At 37.4% G+C, this 23677-nt stretch overlaps 1 protein-coding gene across 1 annotated transcript in view; it reads left to right on the plus strand.

Moving 5' to 3' along the window:
• The window catches only part of RAD54B (RAD54 homolog B), a 64122-nt gene that overhangs the window by 34816 nt on the left and 5629 nt on the right, over window positions 1–23677 (plus strand). Inside the window, exons 4-12 of the mRNA XM_018078508.2 lie at window positions 4703–4903; window positions 7985–8272; window positions 10742–10904; window positions 11612–11837; window positions 16707–16914; window positions 17453–17592; window positions 18180–18470; window positions 19827–20002; window positions 23328–23589. Coding sequence (XP_017933997.2) covers window positions 4703–4903; window positions 7985–8272; window positions 10742–10904; window positions 11612–11837; window positions 16707–16914; window positions 17453–17592; window positions 18180–18470; window positions 19827–20002; window positions 23328–23589 — 1955 coding nt within the window. The remainder of the gene's footprint in view (window positions 1–4702; window positions 4904–7984; window positions 8273–10741; window positions 10905–11611; window positions 11838–16706; window positions 16915–17452; window positions 17593–18179; window positions 18471–19826; window positions 20003–23327; window positions 23590–23677) is intronic.

Here is a 23677-nt window from a genome sequence, read left to right on the forward strand (position 1 = left end):
GATAGTTATTAGCTATGTAAAATAAAATCTACTAATGGAAATCCCCATAGTATTGCATGTTCAGCAATCTAGAGGCTAGTTTGATTGGCATTTCAGATTATAAAGAGACTTTGACACAGAAGTTTAAAAATATTTAATTTTTTTGATCATTTGTATTTTTGTTTTAAAATAATTTTGGATGTAAAACAATAATGTGTTTTTCAAAGAAAATATTCCTACTTGAAATATCCATCTGTAGGTGAGTTTGCTAACAATGCTGATATGTTAATATATTAATTAATGACATAAACATTTTGTGTTTGAAAGAGATACAAAGCACTGGGTTGTAATAAGTGACTGAGATGTAATCCTAGCTGTCATTGATTCCTGTGGGTTTAGGGCAAGTCAGCTTGATTGTGCACTTCTAACAGTGTCACAGAAGTATTGTGAGAAGAGTTGATACATATTTTCCATCTTAGAGGCACACTAATATACATTTACATGTTAACTTAGTATTAAGTTTTATCATTAGACTGAAGTTGCTTTGCAAATGAAGGATGATGCTATCTGTCTCATATTTCTTTAAATATTCCTGGGATATCTTAGGAGTGTTTAACATGTAGGTATTTCATATGCAACTAGACATTTAACTACTTTGTAAACATCTGTTCTCAAAATGTTATGAATTAATTTAATGAAGAAACTTTTCGATTACTTCCTCTGCTCAGAAGAAGGAGTTGGCACTGGCTCTATGGAGCAAGATCCATGGTACATGTTTAGAGTGACTGTGGAGGCTGCAGCAGAACACTGCCATCGAGTTTGGGCTGGGATTCATTCAAAGCCCAAATCTCCTTTTACAGTGGTCCAGTTTTTTTGCTCTGCCTCCCTCCATTTCCTAATTATTCCTTAGCGCTATAGAACGCAACTTGGATCAAAGCTGTCTTCTTTAAGTTGTAATTTTTGCATTGTGACAGTGCTTTTTATTGGGAAGATTCAGAGCAGTTGAGGGAAAATTCCCCATTGTTCCATACATGCTTTCAATGTTCAACTATGGAGCTGTTGGGTTAACTTGACAGGTCCCATGGTTTTAAAATCACCCCAGCCTAAAAGCTGCTAGAGAAGAATGGGCAGACTCCCAGTCTCCTTGTTCCAAACATCATGTACCCCTTCCCTGTATTGACTGTAGTTGCTGATGGGATTCATTGAGCTGGCTTGCCTGCAGCTAGTGGATGAGAAGCAGGGGGGAGAGGGGAGGAAAGGTGAGCTCTTAGGCTTTGGCAGCAGCCTGCAGCTGGATGGGGTTAAGCTATCCATTAAACCACACCTCAGGCCAAGGTGTCGAGTGCCTGGCTCACTGGACCCCATGTCCCTCACTCCTTGTGGTAACATGTGTGTACTTACAGTGCTGCAAAAGCTACAGTGCACGGTCCCCTGAAAATGCACGCTTGAGTTACCTTCTGTAGTCTTTCGTAATGCAGCTACTTTCTTGCTGCACTGGAAGTAACCTAATGCACTTAATTGATGCATTTTCTCTAAATCCTGCTCATCAGAAACTGGTTAAACTAGTTTGCCATTGGAATGCTCCCCATCCCCTCTACTGGATCCTGTCCCGATTTCTGTAAATCATCACCTTCCTGAGGCTGCTGAAACTTTTCCTCATATCAGTTAGGCTGTGGTTTATATCTTGAAACTTAAGCCTTTGCTTTCTCAAGCAGAGAGAGAAAGCTTTATTTGTGGAAGTTTTTCAAAGCCCTGTTAACCATGTCTTTAAAGTTCCCAATGCCTTCATTCTGGGAGGAGAGACTTTTGCCGCTTGCTGTGGTTTCTTCATGGTTAAGCAACCGCACTGCCAGGCCAGGTGGTTTGCTCATCGGGAGAGAAAGGAGTGGGCATGATTTTGTGGTGTTTCTCGTACTGTGGTGCATGCAGAGTTCCTGTTACTTATTATTTTCACTCGAAACTGATTAACAGCGGAGCTCAGAATGTAGAACTGAAGTTTGTCTCCCAGGGTCTCAGCAAATCCAGCTCTGTTTCAGATACTGTCTAAGGTCAGTGAGCAGCAAGGGGTTTCTGCTGAAACTGTTGCTGTCTGTACCCCTGTATCAAACACTGAACTTAGTCCCCCTGAGTAACATACCAGTCTCATTTCAATCCCTGAAAAGCTTATGACACTGTATTTATCAAATTTGAATATTCTGCTATTGCACTGGAATAAATCTTTGAAGTTAAATAGGTGTGATGCTGATACAAACAAACTGATAAGATAAAAAGAAGGTTGAATGAAAGTACCTAATCAGCATTGCTGGTGAACAGGTTTAGGTTTTCTATGCAAGGAAATTATATGGAAGATAATTTTGAGAGGATATAATTATTTTTACATAAAAATGTTTAATTAAAAAAACCCTTACACTTTTATCTGAAACTAAGCTGTAATTATAGGTAAAAGGAAAATAATTTATGTAGCATAGAAACAAATTGTTATTGAATTTTTCTATAAACAGAAGTTATGATAATTCAGAAGACAAATTGAGGGAAGAAATCTGAACATTGCAGAGTATTTGTTTTTTTTATTTTTCCCATAGGAACATAGTAGTATTGTATGGAATATTGGTGCTGATTTGCTTCTCACTGGGGGCAGATTGCTTTGGAAATCCTTTTCACTAAAAGTCTATTGCAAAAGGCTAGCAATTTCCAGCTCTGTTTATAAATTATTGGTTTTCTAATTATTTTAAATGAAGCAGGGATAAGAAGAGTTTGAAGATGTGTTATTGCCTTGAAAGTTAATCTGCCAGTGGTTCAGATAACACCATGCAGGATTCCCTGAGTAAAAGAGCAATGACCATAAAACGGATCTCAGGGGTCACCAAACTCATGTGAGAGGTCAGTGGAGGAGACAAAGAGGTTTGTTTGTGAATGGCCATCCCTCAAGAGAGAAGAAGAAAATTCTGCAATGACATCTCCAGTTCTTGCAGTAACCGTTTAAAATCTTAATACGAGGGAAGAAGGTGCTGATTAAACCAAGAGAATCAGTTGGAGAAAAAAAAAATCTTGTATTTGTTTGTCAAATCAGTTTGCAATTAGAAGCTCAATATAGAGTAAAAGTAGTCTTTTGTACTTAGCAAGGTACAGGTTCCCCTCTTCCCCTCTCTCTCTTTCACTTCTCTAAATCTTATCACTTGTGATTATTGAAGATCCAATAGAACCTTTTTACATTTTTACAGAACTGCAAGGATTTATTATTGTTCTTTGGCTCGTTTACTAGGGTTCATCTACAGAGAGTCCCTGACATTACAAGAAGGACTTCTCTATTCCATTTTCTTATCCTTCTGTGGCATAGCAGTGTTCAGTAGTTGCTCTGTTACTCTTTGGACATGGGGGCATCTGCCACAGGAAACTCTACAGATGTTTGGCTAATGCCCTAAAGAAACATCCACATATGGAAAATCCTATCTGCTTTAGGCACTGTATTAGCATAGGGTTGTATACAGATAATACAACTTTCAGAGCACTTTAAAGAGAAAATTGGATTCAATAAATATAGCGTTTTTCATTTAGATAATACCTTTTTGGTAAATGCTAAAATGCACGTGTTTTAGGCATGTAACTTATGAGTATTTTGCAGTTTTCATAATATGTAAACAATGTAGAAGTGGTAAAACTGCCTCTCTATTGGACCATTATTGCTGCTTCTCCTTTAAACACCAGCACACTTGGAAGTTTTGGAAAGGTTAGTCTGTGGCATAAGCACTTTTCTGTAAGAGATTTGTATAGTGTTGAATCCCAGATGGAATCAAAGGAGCAAACTGATTTAAGCTTTTAGCCAGAATGCAAGGGTATTTTAATGAAAATTAGTCTGATTCTCCCTTTGAAGCTGTGCATGTGCTGAAAAGGAATGCTACAGATATTCCTTTAGGTAATGCTGGGGACTTATTTACCATTACTTATCTCAGATTACTAACTCTTGAAAGCATGTGTTTATTCTTAATTGATATTATAATCAACTACTGTCTGTTCTATTATGATTTCTTAACCTTATTAACCTAAATATTTCCTATTAATATTTACATCTGTGACTCTTATAATTGGGTAACTGCTGACAAATCTAAATCAATCTAAGCCTGTTAACAACATTTGAGTTGAACTCAAGAGATGGTCTGTTTCAAGATTTACACAATTATTTATTTTTCAAGGGTGCAAGGAAAGGAGTTGAAATAATACTTTGCATTACTACATTTATTGTTATTCTGCAACTTAGTATGGATGACTTTAGCTCCAGATCTGGTTACTGGCCACCTGTGTTCCTTTTCCTGAATTCTGTGTTCCTGTCCTTGCTTCCAGAACCTTGCCCAGCACCATCTCACCAGGACTCTGCTTTCATTTTCTGCTATGGTCATTTCCCTTTTGCTTTTTCCCAGCCTTTCCACTTGTCCTGTATATGTGTCAAATCAGGAGCTCACTTGCTAATCCACCAAGTAACCTGCTTTCCCTGGAAATGCATACTTTCTGAAACAATTTGATGTTTTGGATTTTTTTCAGGTTGAGTCCTGATGTACCCTTCTCTCTCAGTCCAAATTTACCATAAGCGACTCAGGACAGGAAATGCACCACACTGTTTATATAAGATGAAATGTACAGATTGTAATTGATTTTTTTGAAATGCAAATGACTGTATGCTTTGTCAGGATAACCTGAGATACTCTTTGTTATTTTATTTCCCTTTTAGATGGGCTCAATTTGCCAGCATCAGGGACTGCAAAGGAAGAAGCAGCTCAGGAAGCACCCGACTGCCTTGCGAAATATTTCAGTGTTGTGTGGTGTAAGGCATCAAAGAAAAAGCACAAAAAGTGGGAAGGAGATGCTATTCTTATTACAAAAGGAAAGTCAGTAATATTGAAAGATATGGAAGGCAAAGACATTGGAAGAGGTACTGTTGATTTGCATACTTGTGTATGGGAGCAGCTGGCATAAAATCACTTTGTGCTTTGAATAACAGACATGCAGCTCTTCACATTATTTAGTTCTCCATACCAATGTTGACCTTTGGGATGAAAAAACAGTTGGGTTTTTTGGTGTGTTTTTTGTTTATTTGTTTGTGGGTTTTTTGTTTGGGTTTTTTTATTATTTTTGGTTTTGGTTTTTTGAGGGGCTGGGGGTTGGAAAGACTGCAAGAAAGTTTTATATTTCTTACATATAGGGCAGATGCATGGGGGAGGCTGGAGCAGGCTGATAACATTATTCACAGAAACACCAAATGCTAGTCCAGAGAGAGGATCTGGAAATCAACAGCTGTACTAATTCAGCAGAAAGCCAAATGAGGGATGAGTAGCTGATTTTAGTTGCTCACATAATGCGGAAGTGAAGGTGTTAAAATTAGGGGAAAATACACAGTTAAGTTCCTTGTAGATATTCCAGTCTGCAGTGCAGCAACCAGGAATTTCAGAGGTTGGATCTCTACTTTTCAGCTAGTCTAACAGCTAAAAATATTATCTTTATTGGAAAGACAGGCAAACAGCTACATTTTCCAACACAGCCAAAGTCAACTGTGTAGCAATTTTTAGTCTTGTAGTTTTAGCAGCAGCTGCTGCTGTAAGACATAGTTTGGGTTGATATCAGAGTTAAAAATAAGACTTGCAAACCATAGGCTGCAGTCAACTTGAAGCAGTAATTTTTTACTGAAAGCAAAGCAAGAATTAACTTTGCTAACTGAGCCAAAAATGTTCTGTAAGGGAGTAGGATTGAACAGTGTTGCTACAAAACATAATTTGATAAATTTTAGGTCTGAGATGGCTTCTCTGCTCTTTTGTTACAATCATGACATTGTGAGCCAGGCAGTTTTGATTTGCAAATCAGTCTGTAACTTAGAAGTTAATTTGAATTTATTTATAGCAAAGCAATATATGTACAGACTTGCTTGTTTTTGAAAAAGGCAGAGAGAAAGAGAGTAATGCCTGGAATGCATCAGCCACCACCCTGTTGTTCTTGTGTTTTTTTCAAGTCCTGTCTTCTTGAATTAGCAGCAAACACAATGGAAAAATGAACATTCCGATTTTTGCTGGTGGAAGTCTTCTTGCCATGTTTGATGGTGTCAGATAACACAATGATACCAATGTCATTGGTGCTAACCTGCCCGTTCAGAGTTGCTTTTAATGCTTATTGGTTCTAAGAAAATCATAAATTGATCAATTTAAGCAATGTGAGTTTTAAATTTGTGCAATTACTTAGCCCACCGAGTGAGAAGGAGAGGTCCAGTAGTGGTGCTTACTTCCAAAATTGTATTAAAACTCAGAAGTTTATAGTAAATGTGTATGGGCATTCAGGATTGTTATTTTTAAATGGGAAGAAAAAGTCAAAGGAAGAATTTTTGTCTTTTTCATAGGCTTACCAGGGCTGGATCTCAGATGGTGCAAGGGAACCTAAAACTAGCACAGGCTGTAACTTGGTTTTGAGACAGCAGAACATCTTGCTGTTCTCCTCTGCAAATGTCCTAATTCCTTAATATCACATTACAAAGAATTTAGGAGGTAGTCTCTTGTAAATTGCTGTATGTTACAGAAACAGTTATTTCTGGCAACTGCATCAACAGTTGAGCTGTGTAGGATGCTTTTTGCCTTTCCTGTTTCCAAGTACCCTCAAAGCCCATCTTGTCTTAGAATTAGACTCTTCAGACCAAAATCTGCACAGGGATACACCTGTATTCAGTATGTTCACCCTGAAGCTCTCTGAAGGTAATAACAGAAAGCAAAAACGCAGAGCAAAGGAGAGGTCATAATGCCCTCCCCAGCCACCTTGTTTAGGAAAGCTTGAGCATTCTTTTGTGTTCAACCTCTTTTCTGAAACAGGTGTTCTTCTTTCAAGAACCAAACAAGGTTTGCTGTGTGCTTTTTGAATACATTTAGAGGAGAGAAAGAAAAGTAACTCCCTTTCCCTTTTGGCCAGACTATTTTTCGGCACTTAGATTGTGAAACACCTCAGTTATTTTTTTCTCTTAAAAGAATTCAAATCCAGACCTTCACCTTCCAACTTTTCATATTCCTAGAAGTGGGAGACCTGAGCTTTGCAAACAGCTTCCAGCAGTCTTTATATGTAGTGTTTGTTGGATAAAATATATGTAAAACCTTGGGAGGCCTTGCCCTTTTGTTCACAGCTGAGTGATTTAACTGCTGGTCTACGCAGTCATGCCCTTTTTTTTTTATTTTGGCCCAGCTGAGGATCCAAGCCTGTTTATCCAAATTCACACAAATTCAGCAGTTGAGGTAAAGGATTCTGAAGTAATTAACTCTCTGAGTTAAGAAAATAAATTATATATGTCCTCTGTTTCTTATGTGAGAGCTTCAACCCCTAGAATGTTTGAAAGAAGGAAACCCCACTGCTACACTGTTATCTTAAAAGAAAGGAGCAGCTCTAGCTGTATTTTGTAATGAGACTGATAGTATATGTAGCTGCTCTGAGAATGCCCATCTGATCGAGTCCACAGACTTTTGAGCTAACTGATAAATCCTGACAATAATCAGAGCATATATGTTTTGGAGCATGGGTAGAAGTAAAGATTTCAGATGCATCTAAATCTTTAATTGTAAAAAAAATAGTTTAGAATTGTTTTAAAAGAAGAATATTCTGTTTAGATAAATAGCAAGAGATACTAGGGGAGTTCATAGTGGGGCATGAAAGAAAGGAAGAAAGGAATAGAATGGTCATTAAGGCAAGCTGCTAGATTTTATGATATGGGGCAAGTTTTTAAAAATTCTTTTAAATGATTATCTGACATTCAGTAGATTGTGGATGAGGATGACTTGATTATTGGCTCACATATTCTGCTACCTGATTCTGATTGTTAGCACTCACACGTCAATCTCTGTTAAGGAGAGAAAGACTTTGTGTGTAACAATCAAATGTTTCAGAATCAAATACCTTTCCACAGTTTTGGTTTTGTTTCCTGCAGATGAGTATGTTAAGGAGGTAGTAATTGCTGTGTTGTCCTAATTCATAAATATTTATATTCTTTTAGGTACTGGATATAAAGCTAAAGAGCTAGACAGTCTTGAAGAAGGTCAAACACTGATGATTGGAGGAAAAGAAATTGAAGTGATGAGTGTAATTTCAGCAGATGACTTCAACAGTGGCAGGTGTTTTCAGGCTGGAATAGGGACTCATGACACAGTCCCAACTGCATTATCTCAAACTAATATGAAACCATTCTGTAAACCATTCAAAAATGTCTGTCAACCCAGTAGTAAAGACAATACGCTCAAAAATTCTCAAAGCTACAAACCTCGCCACGATCCAAACGCTTCAAGTAAGATGCAGATTTTTAAGTTTCTTTAAACATCCTCTGCTTTTTGAGAAAAAAATGTTGAAGGTGTAACCAAAATTTTCATGTTCTCTGGTGTATTACTGAAATATTTCTGACATATAGTAATAGTGTCTAACCATGTTAGGATTTTATCATGTGTGTTTCTAACAAGGGAAATACTCTACACTGCATAAAGTTTCTCATAGTTGTTAGAGATGGCTGTGGAAACACATTAGAGTGGTTTCTGAGAGTTTTGCCAAGGAAAATGAGTTATTGATCAGAGGAACAATCTGACACATGCTGGGAGTTCTAGATGATTTCCATCTTCCCACTGGGGTCAGTTAAGCACTGCCATAACGTGGCAGCATAATGATTGCAGTGGAGCATCAGTAATAGAGAAGTTGAACCAGATTCAGAGAATTGCTTCTGACAGTACCTGGTCCTTCACAGCCAGCGAGTGTAACTGCACTACTCAAACTCAACCCAATATATTTTGCAATAAAAGTTTTGGTTTATAGTGCTCAAAGTATCGTGTGCTGAAGACCCATGGAAGTAGCATATTGTGTAGAAAAAGGCTGGTTAAGCAGTTGTGTAAGAGGGACCCTATAAGTAATTGATAGCTTCAGGAAGTGGTCTTGGTTATCTAAACAGAAATACTCTTTTGTCTGTCAGTAATAAACCATTTATGTTCTGCTGGGGGCTCTGTCTTTCAGGTGGAAAGACACTGAGTTTAAAAAATGTTACTAAGCAGAGCAATGCATATTTAAAAAAAAATACAATTTTTTTCTACATTCTGACTATAATACCTCCATCCTACTTCTTGCCTCATATATTGATAATATTGAACTTTTTGAAGCCGCTTCCTGGCTGCTATGTAAATAAACAATGAAATCTTAATGAAGTGGTAATAAGTGATATAATTGGCTGTTTTGTAGGGGAGTCTTATTAAGACTAGCTTCTGATCTGAATTTAACTTGATTACGTTTTATCTAAGAATGTTCCTTCCTGTGGTTGCAAGATGATGCTGCATTAGCATTCTAACCGAAAATCTGGAAAAAAAGCCGATATATTCAACACACAAATTAACTTCTTTGCTGTTTCTGCACTAGTCTGTTAAAATGTTGCATTTTATTCTGATTGTCTGCTGTGACTTCTCTTCTGGTGAATTCGAATACCTCCCAACAGATTTCGAGAGCCCTCAACACATCAGTAGGTTGGACTATAAGTCATTAGATTTGGTTACACAGAGGAATCACATTATTTAATGCCTGATTGCATAACCTCTTGCAGAAGTTACTGAGATACCTTACAAGACCAGGAGCAGTCCAAGGTTTTCATGTTGAAGTCTATGACTATAGTTGATTAAAATGCAGCTTTTTCAAAGTCATTTATCCCTGTTCTCAGCAGAACAAAGCCCAGTGACAAAGATGTAAAGCTATGCCTTCCACGTATGATTTCTAAGCTTTTAGTCTATTGTTTATTCCCCATTTTCATCCAAATTTTTGTCAGAAAAGTTATCTTTTTGTCACCACTGACTCTTAAATATATACACTTGCTGTTTGATGTAATCCATCAGAACTCAGCCCCTTGTCAGTCAGAAACAAAATCTCCCTGAGTGATACAAGCCTTCAACCAACATACTCCCATGAATAAATTATCAGTATAGATCTACTCTAGTGACAGAAGACTATGAGGGGCTATAAACTGCTTTCTCATTCTGTCCTCTGACGATACCACTTTTCAGTGAAGGTGTGTAGCATCAATAGAAGCAACTCAATGTGGACATTGTCTAGCAGAATTAGGATGTTAGAGTTTGTAAAAAAATTATGGCAAGCAAAACTGCTATTCAGATGTAGCCCAATACTTCATGCTGTCTTTGTCTCTGTGTGTCTTCAAACTTGTCAGCCTCCTTTATTCATGCATTGTGGCAGTCTTTTCAGCTCATGCTCAATCCTTGCCTATTTTTCTTCAACAGATCAATGCCTTTTACCTCTGTTTTTCAGGCAGAGAAGTCTTTTCTGGGAAACTACAAGAATATCCCCTTGAAATGTAGTGTCTAGACTTTATGCAGGTCATTGTTTATGTTCTTTTTCTTAAACTTTCAATTCAGAAGTCTTTTGAAACTTTTTCTGGTTTAAACCTATGCATTCAAAGTCATCGTGCAACATTTATTAGGTAGGCAGTTTCACCCATCATAAAAAAAACCCCTCAGATGTCTCAGTTTATCACCTTTACCTTTGAGAAAAATGCAAACTATTTGGAAAACCTTTGTAAAAGGATTTTTTATTTAGAAAGCAATCTAGGTACTGTGTAAATGCATTTTCTGGCTGAGAATGGTCAATATATTAAACAGTATCTTGAACAGTCATTATATCATTACTTTATTCTGCAGCTGAGTTAGACATAATACCCTTTGCTAACAGACTAAAATTAATGTTTTTATTCCATACTCACATATGCTTTGAACTTCAGATTCTCTAGTTATGCCACGACCAAATGCAAGTCATCAGTGGACGTTCAATAAGGCTGGTTTACCAGTGGTGGATGTAGTTGTAGATCCTTACATTGCAAATAGTCTCCGACCACATCAGAAAGAAGGAGTTATATTTCTGTATGAATGTATAATGGGAATGAGGTAAGATGAAAATTATCCTTTTGGCTTTCAATACCTGTAATATTTTCATGCCCATGTTTGAAATTTGAGAATTTGAATGGGAAGATTTGAGCTATTTTTCGATTAATTAATATTAGTAATTTTTTCCCAATAAAGGCTGCACAAGTTTTTTCTGACCTGACCGTTTCATCATGCTTGCCATGATTTTGCCAGATGTGATGAGAAGCTAGTGCACCAAATTACCTGTCTGGAAATACCGAGTCTTGTACACACAGATACAATCAAACCCATGCTGAAGAACACTGCTTTCTGGGATTTATAAACCATAAAATTCATCATTATTTATGTAATTTATAATTCAGACATTTAGAAAAAACAAGCCGTTTTTGCCAACCTGTTGAAAAATACAGGACTGTTTTGAGAAGTGTTTTCTCAAGTCATAGATTCCTTAAGGTATACACAGCTTTTAAAAATATTGGATAATAATTTCAATTCTAAAAGTAGATTAAAGACTCTAGTTTTGGATGACTAACGCAATAATGTAGAAAAGGATTTTCATTCTAAGGTCTTCTGATATAACTGAATGAAACCCTCCAATAGAGCATAGTAAGCATAAATAGGTTCTGTATACTTCAGAAAACAACCACAGAAGCAAATCCCTAAACCGCTTGTAAATAATTATAGATATGTTTTTTTAAATATTACCACTGCCTCATTATATCTTACAGAGTTAGTGGCAGATTTGGAGCTATTCTTGCTGATGAAATGGGCTTAGGAAAAACACTGCAATGCATTGCACTTGTCTGGACTCTTCTGCGTCAAGGGGCCTATGGATGCAAACCTGTACTAAAGCGAGCACTAATTGTCACCCCTGGGAGTCTGGTAAAAAACTGGAAAAAAGAATTTCAGAAATGGTTGGGAAGTGAAAGGATTAAAGTCTTTACAGTTGATCAGGTAATAATTTATTTCCAAAAGGATGTTAGGTAATATTTGGCTCAGAGTATAGGAATTGTGATTTTTTTTTCCCCCTTTTTTTTAGCTAGAGACCAAACCCAGTAATTCTATGTTAATATTTATTTGTAATACTTTATTTCTTCCTCAGAGAATTGTCCATTTGGGCATTTAGCTGTCAGTAACCAGGACATAACTCAAGCTCACCTGGCTGTGTAGCATATAGCTGTTTTATCTTTCCTCAGGTTTCTCCTGTGAAGATGTAAAAGGTGACACACTTCTCCTTGTGCCTCTTCAGTTTAAGGAGTTTTTTGTTGTCTATCAAAATGCCCACCATCACTGCCTGATGTACCAGAGCATCTACTTTGTACTCTGTTTCTGTGGTAGTTGCTTTTGTTCTGTACTGAAAACTTCTGATTTGTTTCAACTGTGTGTTTTGGTTACTTCAGAAGGTTATTCCCTTTACTGTCACAGTCAAGAATCAAATTTCTGTAGGGATGGTTTAAGGTCTCATGAGTTACCAAGCCTAGAGTCTCAGTGTTAGGTAATGTGAATATCTCTTGTCTGTAGAAGAATGCAGACAAGTACAAATCTCATTAAGAAGTGGGATGATGCTGATCCCTGTCCCCTCCTATAGTGAAGCTGTTCCTGCTGGTGTTAACACTGCAGAGTTCCAAGGAAGTGGAGAGCTTGTAGTACCTGCATCGGTGCTTGCAACAGAGATAAAGATACTTGTATTCCAAAATTATTTTTTAATCTAATAGTTTCATACTAGTAGCTTGAAGAAACAAATAGTACTTCATTCTAAAGGTCACCCAGTTCTTACATCAACCAGATTTGCCTTTAGTGTCTTACATTACCCTTTTGGCTGTATGGAAGAGTGAATATTTCAGATGAAATGGAAGTTTTCAACCTGTTTTTTAACTTCTTGGTAGAGTGTAGAAAATTTTGTAACAATAATTATTTCTTTAAATTCCACTCGTTATTGTCAAACGCTTGAAATGGCTGATCTTCCACTGAAGACAATCTACATGTAATAGGTGCACCTAGCATCGTTTGCTTTTCTTAGTAGCTTGTTTCAAGATGTGAAAATGAAGCAAACTGACTTGTTAGGAACTGTAATGTAATATAGGTTAGGATGAGAAATATGAACGTTCCTAAAAGAAGCAGATACAAGGCAAAATATAATATGGCAACATTTTCACCTGAAAGGATAGTTGGAGATAATTGAATGTTTTCTTGCATTTTTTTCTGAATAATGTTGGGAGGAGAAAGCCTGAATTTGATGACAGTTACTATGGCCCAAAATTACAGTAGCTTTCATTTTCTTTAAATCTAAATAACTTTAATATTCTTATACATCTTGTTGGACCCATTTGATTTAGGACACTCAGCAGCTTTTAACATTTTGTTCCCAAATAGCAAGAATACATTGTCATGCAAAACGAAGACACAATATGACTTGCCTGGGGTATAATGAGGTATTTCAAAATAATTTACTGTCTGTCATCTCTGGAAAAACAGCAATTACCATACTGTTACTTCTCCAGTATAACTCAAAAGGAAGAACTTGTTTCAAATGTTTTTTTATCTTCTTGCCTTTGAGGAATATATTTAAAGAGCTGGCAGTTGTTTTGAAATGTTTTCCTCACTTTCACGCTGAAACACCACAACCTGATCCGAACTCCTCAGTAACAGACTTTTCAAAACACCAGACCATTATCTGCTTTCAAAATGTGATTAGAATTTAATTCTGTTAAAATGCAAATGTCATGTAGAGGACATCTCTTTTAAAATAAAGGCATCCCCACAAAAGTTGATGTTAGGTCTTGTTAATCCATGTTATCACCATTTGAGATGTGTTTGAGAGAATTATTCCTTTCTGTGTTTGCAGAGTATCACTTCTACTGGGGTTGTTTTAATTTGTTTTTTAAGTCAAAAAATCTTGAGAAATAATTTATTGAAGGTTTACATTGTTTATGATTCAGCATTTTTGAATTTACTCTTCACCAGCTACAGTGGATTTAAACTAGTGCAAAGAAAGGTGTATTCAAAGAGGAAGTCTGGGACATTATGGAGTTGTAATACTGATTGACAATTGCTCCATATGTGGCTCCAGGCAACTCACTTAAACCTGTCAAGTCACTTTGGGTAATTGTGAAAATGGAGGCTATAATACAGACATATCTTGCAGCCAGTTAAGAGAATGAATTAATTACTTGAAATTAGCTTGTAAATTTATTTTAATTTTTAGTCCATCATCCACTGCTGTTTTTATAACAGGCAGAAATATATTATATTTGTCTGCAGGGGACTCACAATATGCCAGGACTCTCCTACTTTTTTTTTAAGAGGTTCAAACAGTCCAGAAGAGTTGATGATTTAGTAGGGGAGGGGGGCTGGAGGCTGTTTGCCAGTGCCTCAGCACTCTCCTGCAGTCTCACCTCAGCGCCTGAAAGCGTAGGAAAACAAAATGTTTTCTGAACTCTGGGCATCTTCTGATGCTTGACCATTGCAAGAGAAGTTTAGAGAGGCATTGCCTCTGTGTTCAAGGCTGCAATGTGGACCTGAATACTGGGCAGAAACAACATTGAGTGTTGTCTACAGGGCTTCTCTGTGTCTCTGTTTGTGTGTTGAGAAATTTTCTGCTCCTTTTTTAAAAATGTCAGTAAAAATATGGCCAGAAAACAGTCAGTTAACTACAGTACTGGGAACTGAGGAATGCTCAAATCCAATCCCAAAAACCTGGGGAAATAGGTGCATGCCCTTGTTACCTGCTCCTCAGTATTCCTTGCTTCATTCAACATGTGCTGGGCTTCTTTGTGAGCAGGATGTAGGGGATTGATCCACCTCAAGGTACTTTGTGAGATTAATGTGCCAGATTCGTCCCATAGATTCATCTGACTCACCTGCTAGGAGGCTCTAAATGTTGTGATAATTAAGTGGTGCTGCTTTTACAGTGCATTACACCATCTGGCTCCAGATTTAGTTGTCTGTGTTTGGTAACTGATCCTGTTTGGAAATAAAAATATCTTCTGAGGTTCTAGCTTGATTTGCTGTCATGATTAAAGAGGTTCTTCAGCTTGTCAGCTGCACCCATAGCCTGCTTAGTTAGTGAACACTGTTAGGAAGTAGGAAGAAGCAGGCAGGAAATTGGCATCTGGAGCCAAGCTGAAAGGTAAGGGACGTGCCCAGAGTAGATTTTTTCATTTTTATGCATAATTGCAAGACAGGTAAACAACTCTAGTACATTCACAAGTCTGCACAGAAATGTAACTATTTCTAGGAAGAAGCTCGCTGTCCCATTACAATGAGTTTTTATTCATCGTGTGTATTTCCTTCAATAGACATGAAAATTCTTTGTGTCTGTTGAAGGAAAAGGGCTTGAGTGGTATGTAAAAGAGGAGATGCTCACAGGCATTTTGTGACCAGTAGTACTAGGTTTGGAAATCTACCAGTAGACAGACAAGTTTTCTGGGGCTGGTTAGGGACTCTGTTTCCTGAGTCCCTTACCTGTTGGCCAACCCATCAATGTTAAGGGCTAGTAACAAAGTAAATGATAGAATAATCATAGAATACCAGGTTGGAAGGGACCTCAAGGATCATCTCTGAGATTAGCTGGGTTGGTTAGAGCATGGTGCTGATAACACCAAGGTTGTGGGTTTGATCCCTGTATGGGCAATTCACTTAAGAGTTGGACTTGATGATCCTTGTGGATCCCTTCCAATTCAGAATATTCTGTGATTCTGTAATCTGATCCAGCCTTTCTCGGCATAAGCACGGTCTAGACAAGATGGCCCCACACCCTGTCCAGCCAAAATCTCCAAAGTGCCCAATGCTGGGAACCCTCCACTTCCTTTGGGAGATTATTCCAATGGCTGATTGTTTTCATTGTGAAAAAATTTCCTATTGTGTCCAATTATATGTGTCCAGGAATAACTTGTACCCATTACCCCTTGTGTTTTTCCATGTGACTCCTGGTAAAAAGGGAGTTTCCAATTTCTCTACAGCCATCCTTTATATACAGGATCATGGTGATAAGGTCTCCTCTAAGCCTTCTTTTCTCAAGGCTGAACAAACCCAGTTCTCTCAGACTTTCCCCCTCTGTCAGGCTTCCCAGTCAGATGCAGAAGCTTGCAGTTAAGCCAAGGAGGTCTCTTGCTCCACCTACTTCCCTTATCATTAAAGGGGATGAACTGTTTTCATGCTTCCAGGAGAATGTTCTTGAAAAACTCACAGCACTTGTGAGTTCCTTTCCCCTCCATGGAAGCTTCCCACAGAATCCCTCCCAAGTGAGCTCTGAGCAATCTGAACTTTGCTATTCTATAATCTGATACCTAAAACATTTTCAATAGGTTCAATAATATTTATATAACATAATATTTAATAATATAATATTCAATTTAAAACTACAAGGGGAATTTTGGTAGAATGCAGCAACTTCCTATGGGACCACATTACTGCACCTTGCAGGTTGAAATCCCAAAGTGAATGTACGGGGAGCTACCTATGACTCTTTGTTATCTTGGCTTTAATTATTCATTTGAAGCTTACCCAAACGCCAGCACTGGGAAGCTGTTGCAGGAAGTCTGTGCTTTTCACCTTCACGGTAATGTGTCTCAGAGGATTTGAAGGCCTAAAAGAATAATAAATTTTCTTTTAATGAGGTGGTGAAATTCTAAATTGCTGTATCAGATCCCATATCTCCTTTGCAAATAAGGAAAAAAATCAATAATCCGGACTCATGAAGGAGATAGTAAATGTCTTGCGTCATGCTAGAAAAAATTTCTCTGGATACAGGATGTTTAAGGAATATGATGAGTGATCTCCAAAGATGTATGTTGTCTGATGTATTTTTCTTTATGCCTGCAGGACCACAGAGCAGAAGAATTCACTGGTTCTCCACTTTATTCAGTTATGATAATCAGTTATGAGATGGTATTGCGATCTCTGGATCAAATTCAGGCTGTAGAATTTAACCTCCTAATCTGTGATGAAGGACATCGTCTGAAAAATAGCACTATTAAGACAACTACAGCCCTCACCAGTCTGTCTTGTGAGAGGAGAATTATCCTTACTGGTTAGTATCTATAGTTACTTTTAATATTTTGCTATGCTAATAGTGCTAGGTTGGGTAAAGGAAAAACTCAGGAGATCAATATGAATTTTGACAATGGGTATTAAATGAAGAAAAAACCAGTAAATTAAATTAAGTGCAGTAAATACAGGTTATTTCCAATGTTTTTTAAATAAAGTCAAAATTTGTCAGTGTCCAGGGGCAAGCAAGGAGCCTGGGAACTTCTATAAGGAAAGCAGGACTCTGTTTGCGTATGCTTATTGTTTTCCTTTGTAGTTATTTAATAAAATTGATTTAGAACTTGACTTTTTAAATTCCTTTGTCAGAAAATTAGATGTGCAGTCTGTTTAGTTAGGAGGACAGTATCTTGTTATTCATGATAAAGTCTTAGATCAGTTTAGGACTCTGAGTAATTCCCATTGAAACAAAACGTCTATTTTCAAGATGCATTGTCAACATTAAACCCTGCATTCAATGGTTGTACTTCCATCAGTTTCAAGAAAAAATTATTGAATGCAGAATTATTTTTTTTTCTTTCAAGGTACTCCAATCCAAAATGACTTGCAAGAATTTTATGCTTTAATAGAGTTTGTTAATCCAGGAATACTCGGTTCTTTATCCACATATAGGAAGATATATGAAGAACCAATTGTCAGATCTAGAGAACCTTCAGCAACAAAGGTACTTTGTTGAAAAAATGCAGAAGAAAACTCATAGACAGCAAAGTGAAATTTCCTTTCTATGGAATAAAGTGAAGCTCAGGACTACTAATAGTAGCAGAAGCTTTTCGCCTTTCTATTTGAAGTAAATTCACTTGTTCTCCAAAGGAAGCAGAAGGAGTACACGCATGTTGAGATCACCTCATTTCAGCTGCCTATTAATTTGCAGGCAACAATTGTTCTTCCAACACTTGCGTTCCCCAAAATGCCATGTGCATTGCCATGTGACAATACTTCATTAATGCTTAGTTTTTCTACAACACTGCAAAATCTCCATGATTTTATTGCACCTTGAGAAATTCTAGAATATAATTCAAGCCTTGGATGTCATCTGGGACATTATCTTCCTTTTTTAAAGACTTTAGAAACCTGATGTAGAACTAAGCTAATGCAGTGATACTAATTGGAGAAGAATTGGTCATTACAGTCCCATGTCAGACAGTGGTATCATACTTTTAAAACTTTATTTAAATACCTAATTAAAATAATACAGAACATCATTCTGATGAAATACAAGATTATAATTAATTTTGTGGTTTGTTCTTTTAGGAGGAAAAGGAATTAGGAGAAAAAAGAGCAGCAGAACTGACACGCCTCACTGGACTCTTTATTCTAAGGCGAACACAGGAGGTTATTAACAAATTTCTGCCCCCCAAAAAGGAGAGCATACTCTTCTGCCGACCAACAGCACTGCAGCTGGAATTGTATCGAAAACTGCTTAGTTCTCGAGTTATTACATCCTGTTTACAAGGCAGGCTAGAAAACAGTCCTCACCTAATATGTATAGGAGCATTGAAAAAACTTTGCAATCATCCATGTCTTCTGCTTAAAGCTATAAAGGTATCTATTTGCATAGGGGTGGGTGCCTGCAATTAGCCATTTCAGCAGACAAAGGTTACTAAAACTATGTTATGGTCAATGTGCATGTCACTTAAGATCATTTCCATACTCTCACCTACAACTTGCTTTAGGAAATCTGCTTTTGCAAACAAATGTTAGGAAATCTAAATGTACTCAGGGAAGGTATCTCATCAGTTTCCTATTGCCTTATGGTATTTTTTTCCCATGTATTTTCCTTCTTAATCTTGTCTTTGAATATTTACAAAAAATACCTGTAAATGTGAATTTTATGGAGGACATTGTTAACTAGAGATTACTGTACGTACTTTGTCTGCTGATTCCTCTGAATCCTCCCTGTCCACATGATAATTTCACTTTCTCAAGCTCAGTGACACTGGGAGCTGCAGGCTCAAGATTGGATGTCTCCATTTCCACTTCTCCTGGGATCCTCTCATGCTGTAGACCTTGTTATTTCTATAGAAATGTTCTCATTCCTGTAGGTAAATAATATGATAATTAGAACTTGGTAATAGTAACTTCTATGGCCACTAGTTGAATTCCAAGTAAGGTGTGTGGAAATGTAAATCTTTCCTAAATGACATACTTCATGACTAGGAATGTCCACAGCACAGACCTCCCTGTAATTTTCAGCACTGCCAGGTAAAGTTCACTGCCTTTACTTCATAGTATAAGCATTAGAAATTTTTCATATCCAAAAGCATAAGCCTTCAGAAAATACAGGGATAGGAAGGACTGTATGTGCAAGTCATTTATTGCCATTGTGGTTTTGATGTTTAGTCTGGCTTTTTCCTCCCTGTGAAACATTGATTTTCTAAGTATAGCAAGATATTACCTGTATTTCTTCTATTTTACTGGTTTTGCTTGCTAGCTTTTCTTCATTTCCAGTTGTATAACTGAATCTTAATGACAGCATTTTCCTAAACAGAGTGAATGAGTAGGAAGTTCATGGAAAATATTATGGGATTTAGAAAGAATAAACAGTGTATTGATTTCCTCCTCACTCCCAAGGTTTAGATATGTTTTTTTTCTGTGAATATATATTTGTGTGGTTGTTTAAATAGAGAAGTTTTATACATTTTTCAGTTTAAAATATTTCAAGTTTCTACTCAGCTGCAAACAGTGTCTTAGATTAGAAGGTGTAAACCAAAATGAACACTCACGGTATTTTAAAACTTTGCTTTCAATCCAGTGTTGAGAGGTTGTCATGATCACATGATACACTATTTTGTGGCAGCTTTTGATGCCTCCTTTTGTTGTTGTAATAAAAATATAGCAAAATTTAAAAAAAAATATGTTAGAGGGGATACGGAACTGTAGTCCTTTTATTTTCGATAGGAAAAAAGCTGTGATCCAGTGTCTGAGGAACACGATGAGTCCAGCCTCTACGAAGGTGTAATAGATGTCTTCCCACAAGATTATACTCCGGACACTTTCTCTGAAACTGATTCAGGAAAATTGCAGGTGCTGGTGAAGTTGTTAGCTGCAATCCGTGAGCTCAACTCCTCTGAAAGGCAAGTGTGAAAGAAAGCTGGAAGGGAGGTAATGGGAGTGACCTTCTGAATATTGATTTGCTTTTCAAATGCATGGGGGCATAACATTCAAAATAAAGGCATTGCAGGTATTTGCAGAGGTGCCAAATGTATTTATGTATTGTAGTCCTGGCTCTTTCTTGTTTAACTAGGACTTGCAGCTGACATAATTTTCAAAGATGCTCTTCGTATTTTTTCCAGATAGAAATACTTGTATTTTTCACACCGAATTCCAGCAAGTAAGATAATTTGCTACAGCCCTTGTATCGTAGTTTGAGACCCCTAAAATCCAATTCCCGAGTCCAAGCCCCCCTCCCACATCTCACCCCAGTGCGAGATGGGTTTTCCAGACACAACACAAGACTCAATATGGGGGAAAGGGAATTATATTACAATAACTACACAAATAAATATTATAATACATCATATACATAATCTTAACTATCTCTCCTATGATAAAGCAGTATTTACAATGGATCAGATCTCTTCTCCCTCCAATAAAAGTCCAGAAGGGAAAAGGAAGATCCTTTCCACTCTCAGAGCAGCAGCCTCTCTTCTTCCATGCAACAGCTGTAGCTGAACTGTTGTAGCTGGATCTCCTTCTCTTACACACAAGGGGGTTCTCCTCTCACCCCTTCTCAGCCCTTTGACTCCAATTGAAGGTCTCTCTCTCTTCCCTGGGATGTGTAGCAGGGACAGGCTCGCGTCATAACATCATATCACGAAGTGCAGGGGTCTTCGAGACAGTCCCTTTTCCTCAGGGGTTTTACTCCTGAGTCAGAACATCTCAGGCAGCTTTCAGTTGAAAGTCTTTGCCTCAACCGTTCTATCAGAGCTCCTGTGCTCTGTCTCAGCTGCTGCCACCACCCCTCCCCTCTAGGAGGTCTCAGAGGGGTTTTGGGGGGAATTGGTTCAGTTCTTACGCCAAAACTCTGTAGAGCTTAGTTCTGCTCTGTTGCGCTCTCTCTCTCTCTCTCCCTCTCTCTCTCTCTCTATCTCTCTCCTTGCAGAAGTTCTCTCTGCGTTGCTGCATGCCGTCTCTGCTGCTTCTCCTTTATCTCTTGGCTTTCAGCCATAGCCTCCGTTCACTGCTGTCTCTGCCGCTGCTCCAGCTGCCCACTCACAGTGGAGAAAAACTCCCAGCTTTCTAGCTACAGATACTTGGCCCAGTCTAACATTGTTCCAAGTTCCTGCAGCCCCCACCTGGGGCTGGGGGGTGCCCAGCCCCCAGTGGGGCTCCGAGCTCCTCTCTCCTCGTGGCCTCAGAACATGGCCAGTCTCCTCCAACAATAACCTCATCAACCTTCTTTTCCAGTCTGGTTGTGATATGTTTGTATTTTGCAGGAGTGCTGATTGGCTCAACCCCAAGGGACACCACCCCCTCGGGGGTTACCATTTTTTAACTCTGGGGGAAAAAACACCTTTTTTCCCCCCCACACCTTGTAGTATATTAGCTTTGCTTGCAGAGAGTTTCCAATGTTTTGTATCTCTTTGAGGAGATGTATCAATCTATTACATTGCGCTAAAATATTTTCATTATTAGATTATAAGTTATTTTAATCATACTTAGCTGCTCAGTGCTTGCTGCCTTTTCTGTTCAGGGCAACCAGTCTCAACTGATGAACTTGCACAGGAACTGCTTATTTCCCCTGTAGTATGCCACTGGCATGTAGGAAAACCTCTGTTTATCATGGAGTAATAGGATGCACATGATTAATTTCTGTCCAATTGCTGATTGTGGAAATTTCACATGACCTGATGTCACATGATAATTTTTTATGGACTCATGCCTTAAAGTCCAGCTGTTCCAAAAGTGTTTAGCTTTTCTTTCAATTGATGCTTAAATAGGACATGTTGTAATTCACTAGTGGGAAGTAACAGGAGATCTCTTGACAGTGATGTAATGCAGTATGAAGATATTCTCTTTTTACAAATCAGAAAGATGAGCCTGTTGTTGGAGTTGATATACCTAGAATCCACTGAGACCAGCAACACCTAAATATCTAAAGTACTAGCTTTATTTCTTGTAGGTCAGAAAAAACAGGGGTATCAATAAAAAGCACATCTCCCTGTAGCAGTAATGTAGGAGATGCTGAGTTACAGCTGTTGTTGAGGCATTATTTTACACCTTTAAATTTTGTTGATTTAATTCAGTGCTTTCTTTTGTGTCTCTGCTCTCGTGGGTACTAAATAGTTTTTGCAATATACAGACTCAATTCTAGTCCTCTTCTGAAGTTTATATTCTATTTTTGAGGGAAAACAAAGGTGTGAATGTGGTGTTGATTGAGAAAAAAATAGTAAATCTTGCAAAGTCTTTACAAACAAGTCTTGGATGTAGTTCAATTGTAAAGTGTAATAATAAAAATATTCTAAAACATTTTAAAAATCTATTTCTGTTTTTTCATGAAATTATTTGTCTAATTCTTCAGAACTTGTTTTTAATCAAAATTATTTTTAAAAATAATGAAATTTGTTACACCTAGTTTGGATTACAAAAGACCTCTGAACAAGATCTGGTAGAAAATGCCCTAACTGTCCCTATTACTTTATTTATGGCTTAAATTCAGAAGATATTTGTCAACTTAGTAGAATCATCCTCAATATCTGGGAGGATAGAAATGTTAGATTTGCAGATCTTTGAAACTTACTTAGGCAAAATTTCAGAGAAAATACACCAACATTGTTTGGGTCATTAGATCAGACTTATTTTGTTTTTCAAAAAAATAACAATAAGCTACCATAAACTGTATTGTTTATGGTATCTTTCACTAACCTTCATCCCAGTTCTTTTCAATCATAAAATGTCAAAAAGAATCTTGACTTTCCTATTCCACTTACAGTATGTTTCTTATTAGAATTTTCTGAGGTTTTCTATAGGAGTTCATAGTAGCTTTTTCATTAAGTGGAATCATATATATATATTATTTATTAGTTCTTACAACATCCTCTGCAAATGCTGCCTTAACAACAGCTTTTTTGTAAAAATAGAGGTATTTTTTGAAAAATCTGTCTTTGTGATTGGTTCTGAATCCCTGCAATCTGTGCATTATGCCAAATTCTGTTGCAAATGGAACATTAATTATTTAACATTTAAACGCTTGACAGTAGGTATAAGACATCCAGATCTAGTATGTGATTCTAGTTAATAGGAAATGTTGTATTTCTTAGGAAATAAAAGTAACCTCAGGTTAATGTGTAATTTTTGCTTGACTTTTAATTTTATTTTCTTAGATGTCTTCAGTAATTTGTTATCAGACTTTAATTTTACCAAGGTATAAGATGATAACTTTGTTTTACTGTTTGACAGAGTCGTACTGGTATCCAATTACACTCAGACATTATACGTATTACAAGAGACGTGCAAACGCTATGGATACTCTTATACCAGACTTGATGGAAATACTCCTGTCTCCCAGAGACAACAAATTGTTGATACTTTTAATAGTAAATTCAGTCCAGCTTTTATCTTTTTGCTGAGTTCAAAGGCTGGTGGAGTAGGACTGAATCTGGTTGGAGCATCTCATTTGATCCTGTATGATATCGACTGGAATCCAGCTACGGATATTCAGGTGTGATAACAACTGTGTATGTGTGGTTTGGCATGGGCATCAAATGAATTCTTGATTGATTTTGAATTGCCTCTCTTTACATGTCTTA

The sequence above is a fragment of the Manacus vitellinus genome, unplaced genomic scaffold (genome assembly GCF_001715985.3).
Source record: "Manacus vitellinus isolate BGI_N305 unplaced genomic scaffold, ASM171598v3 scaffold_1_pilon, whole genome shotgun sequence".
NCBI classification, from domain to species: Eukaryota; Metazoa; Chordata; class Aves; order Passeriformes; family Pipridae; genus Manacus; species Manacus vitellinus.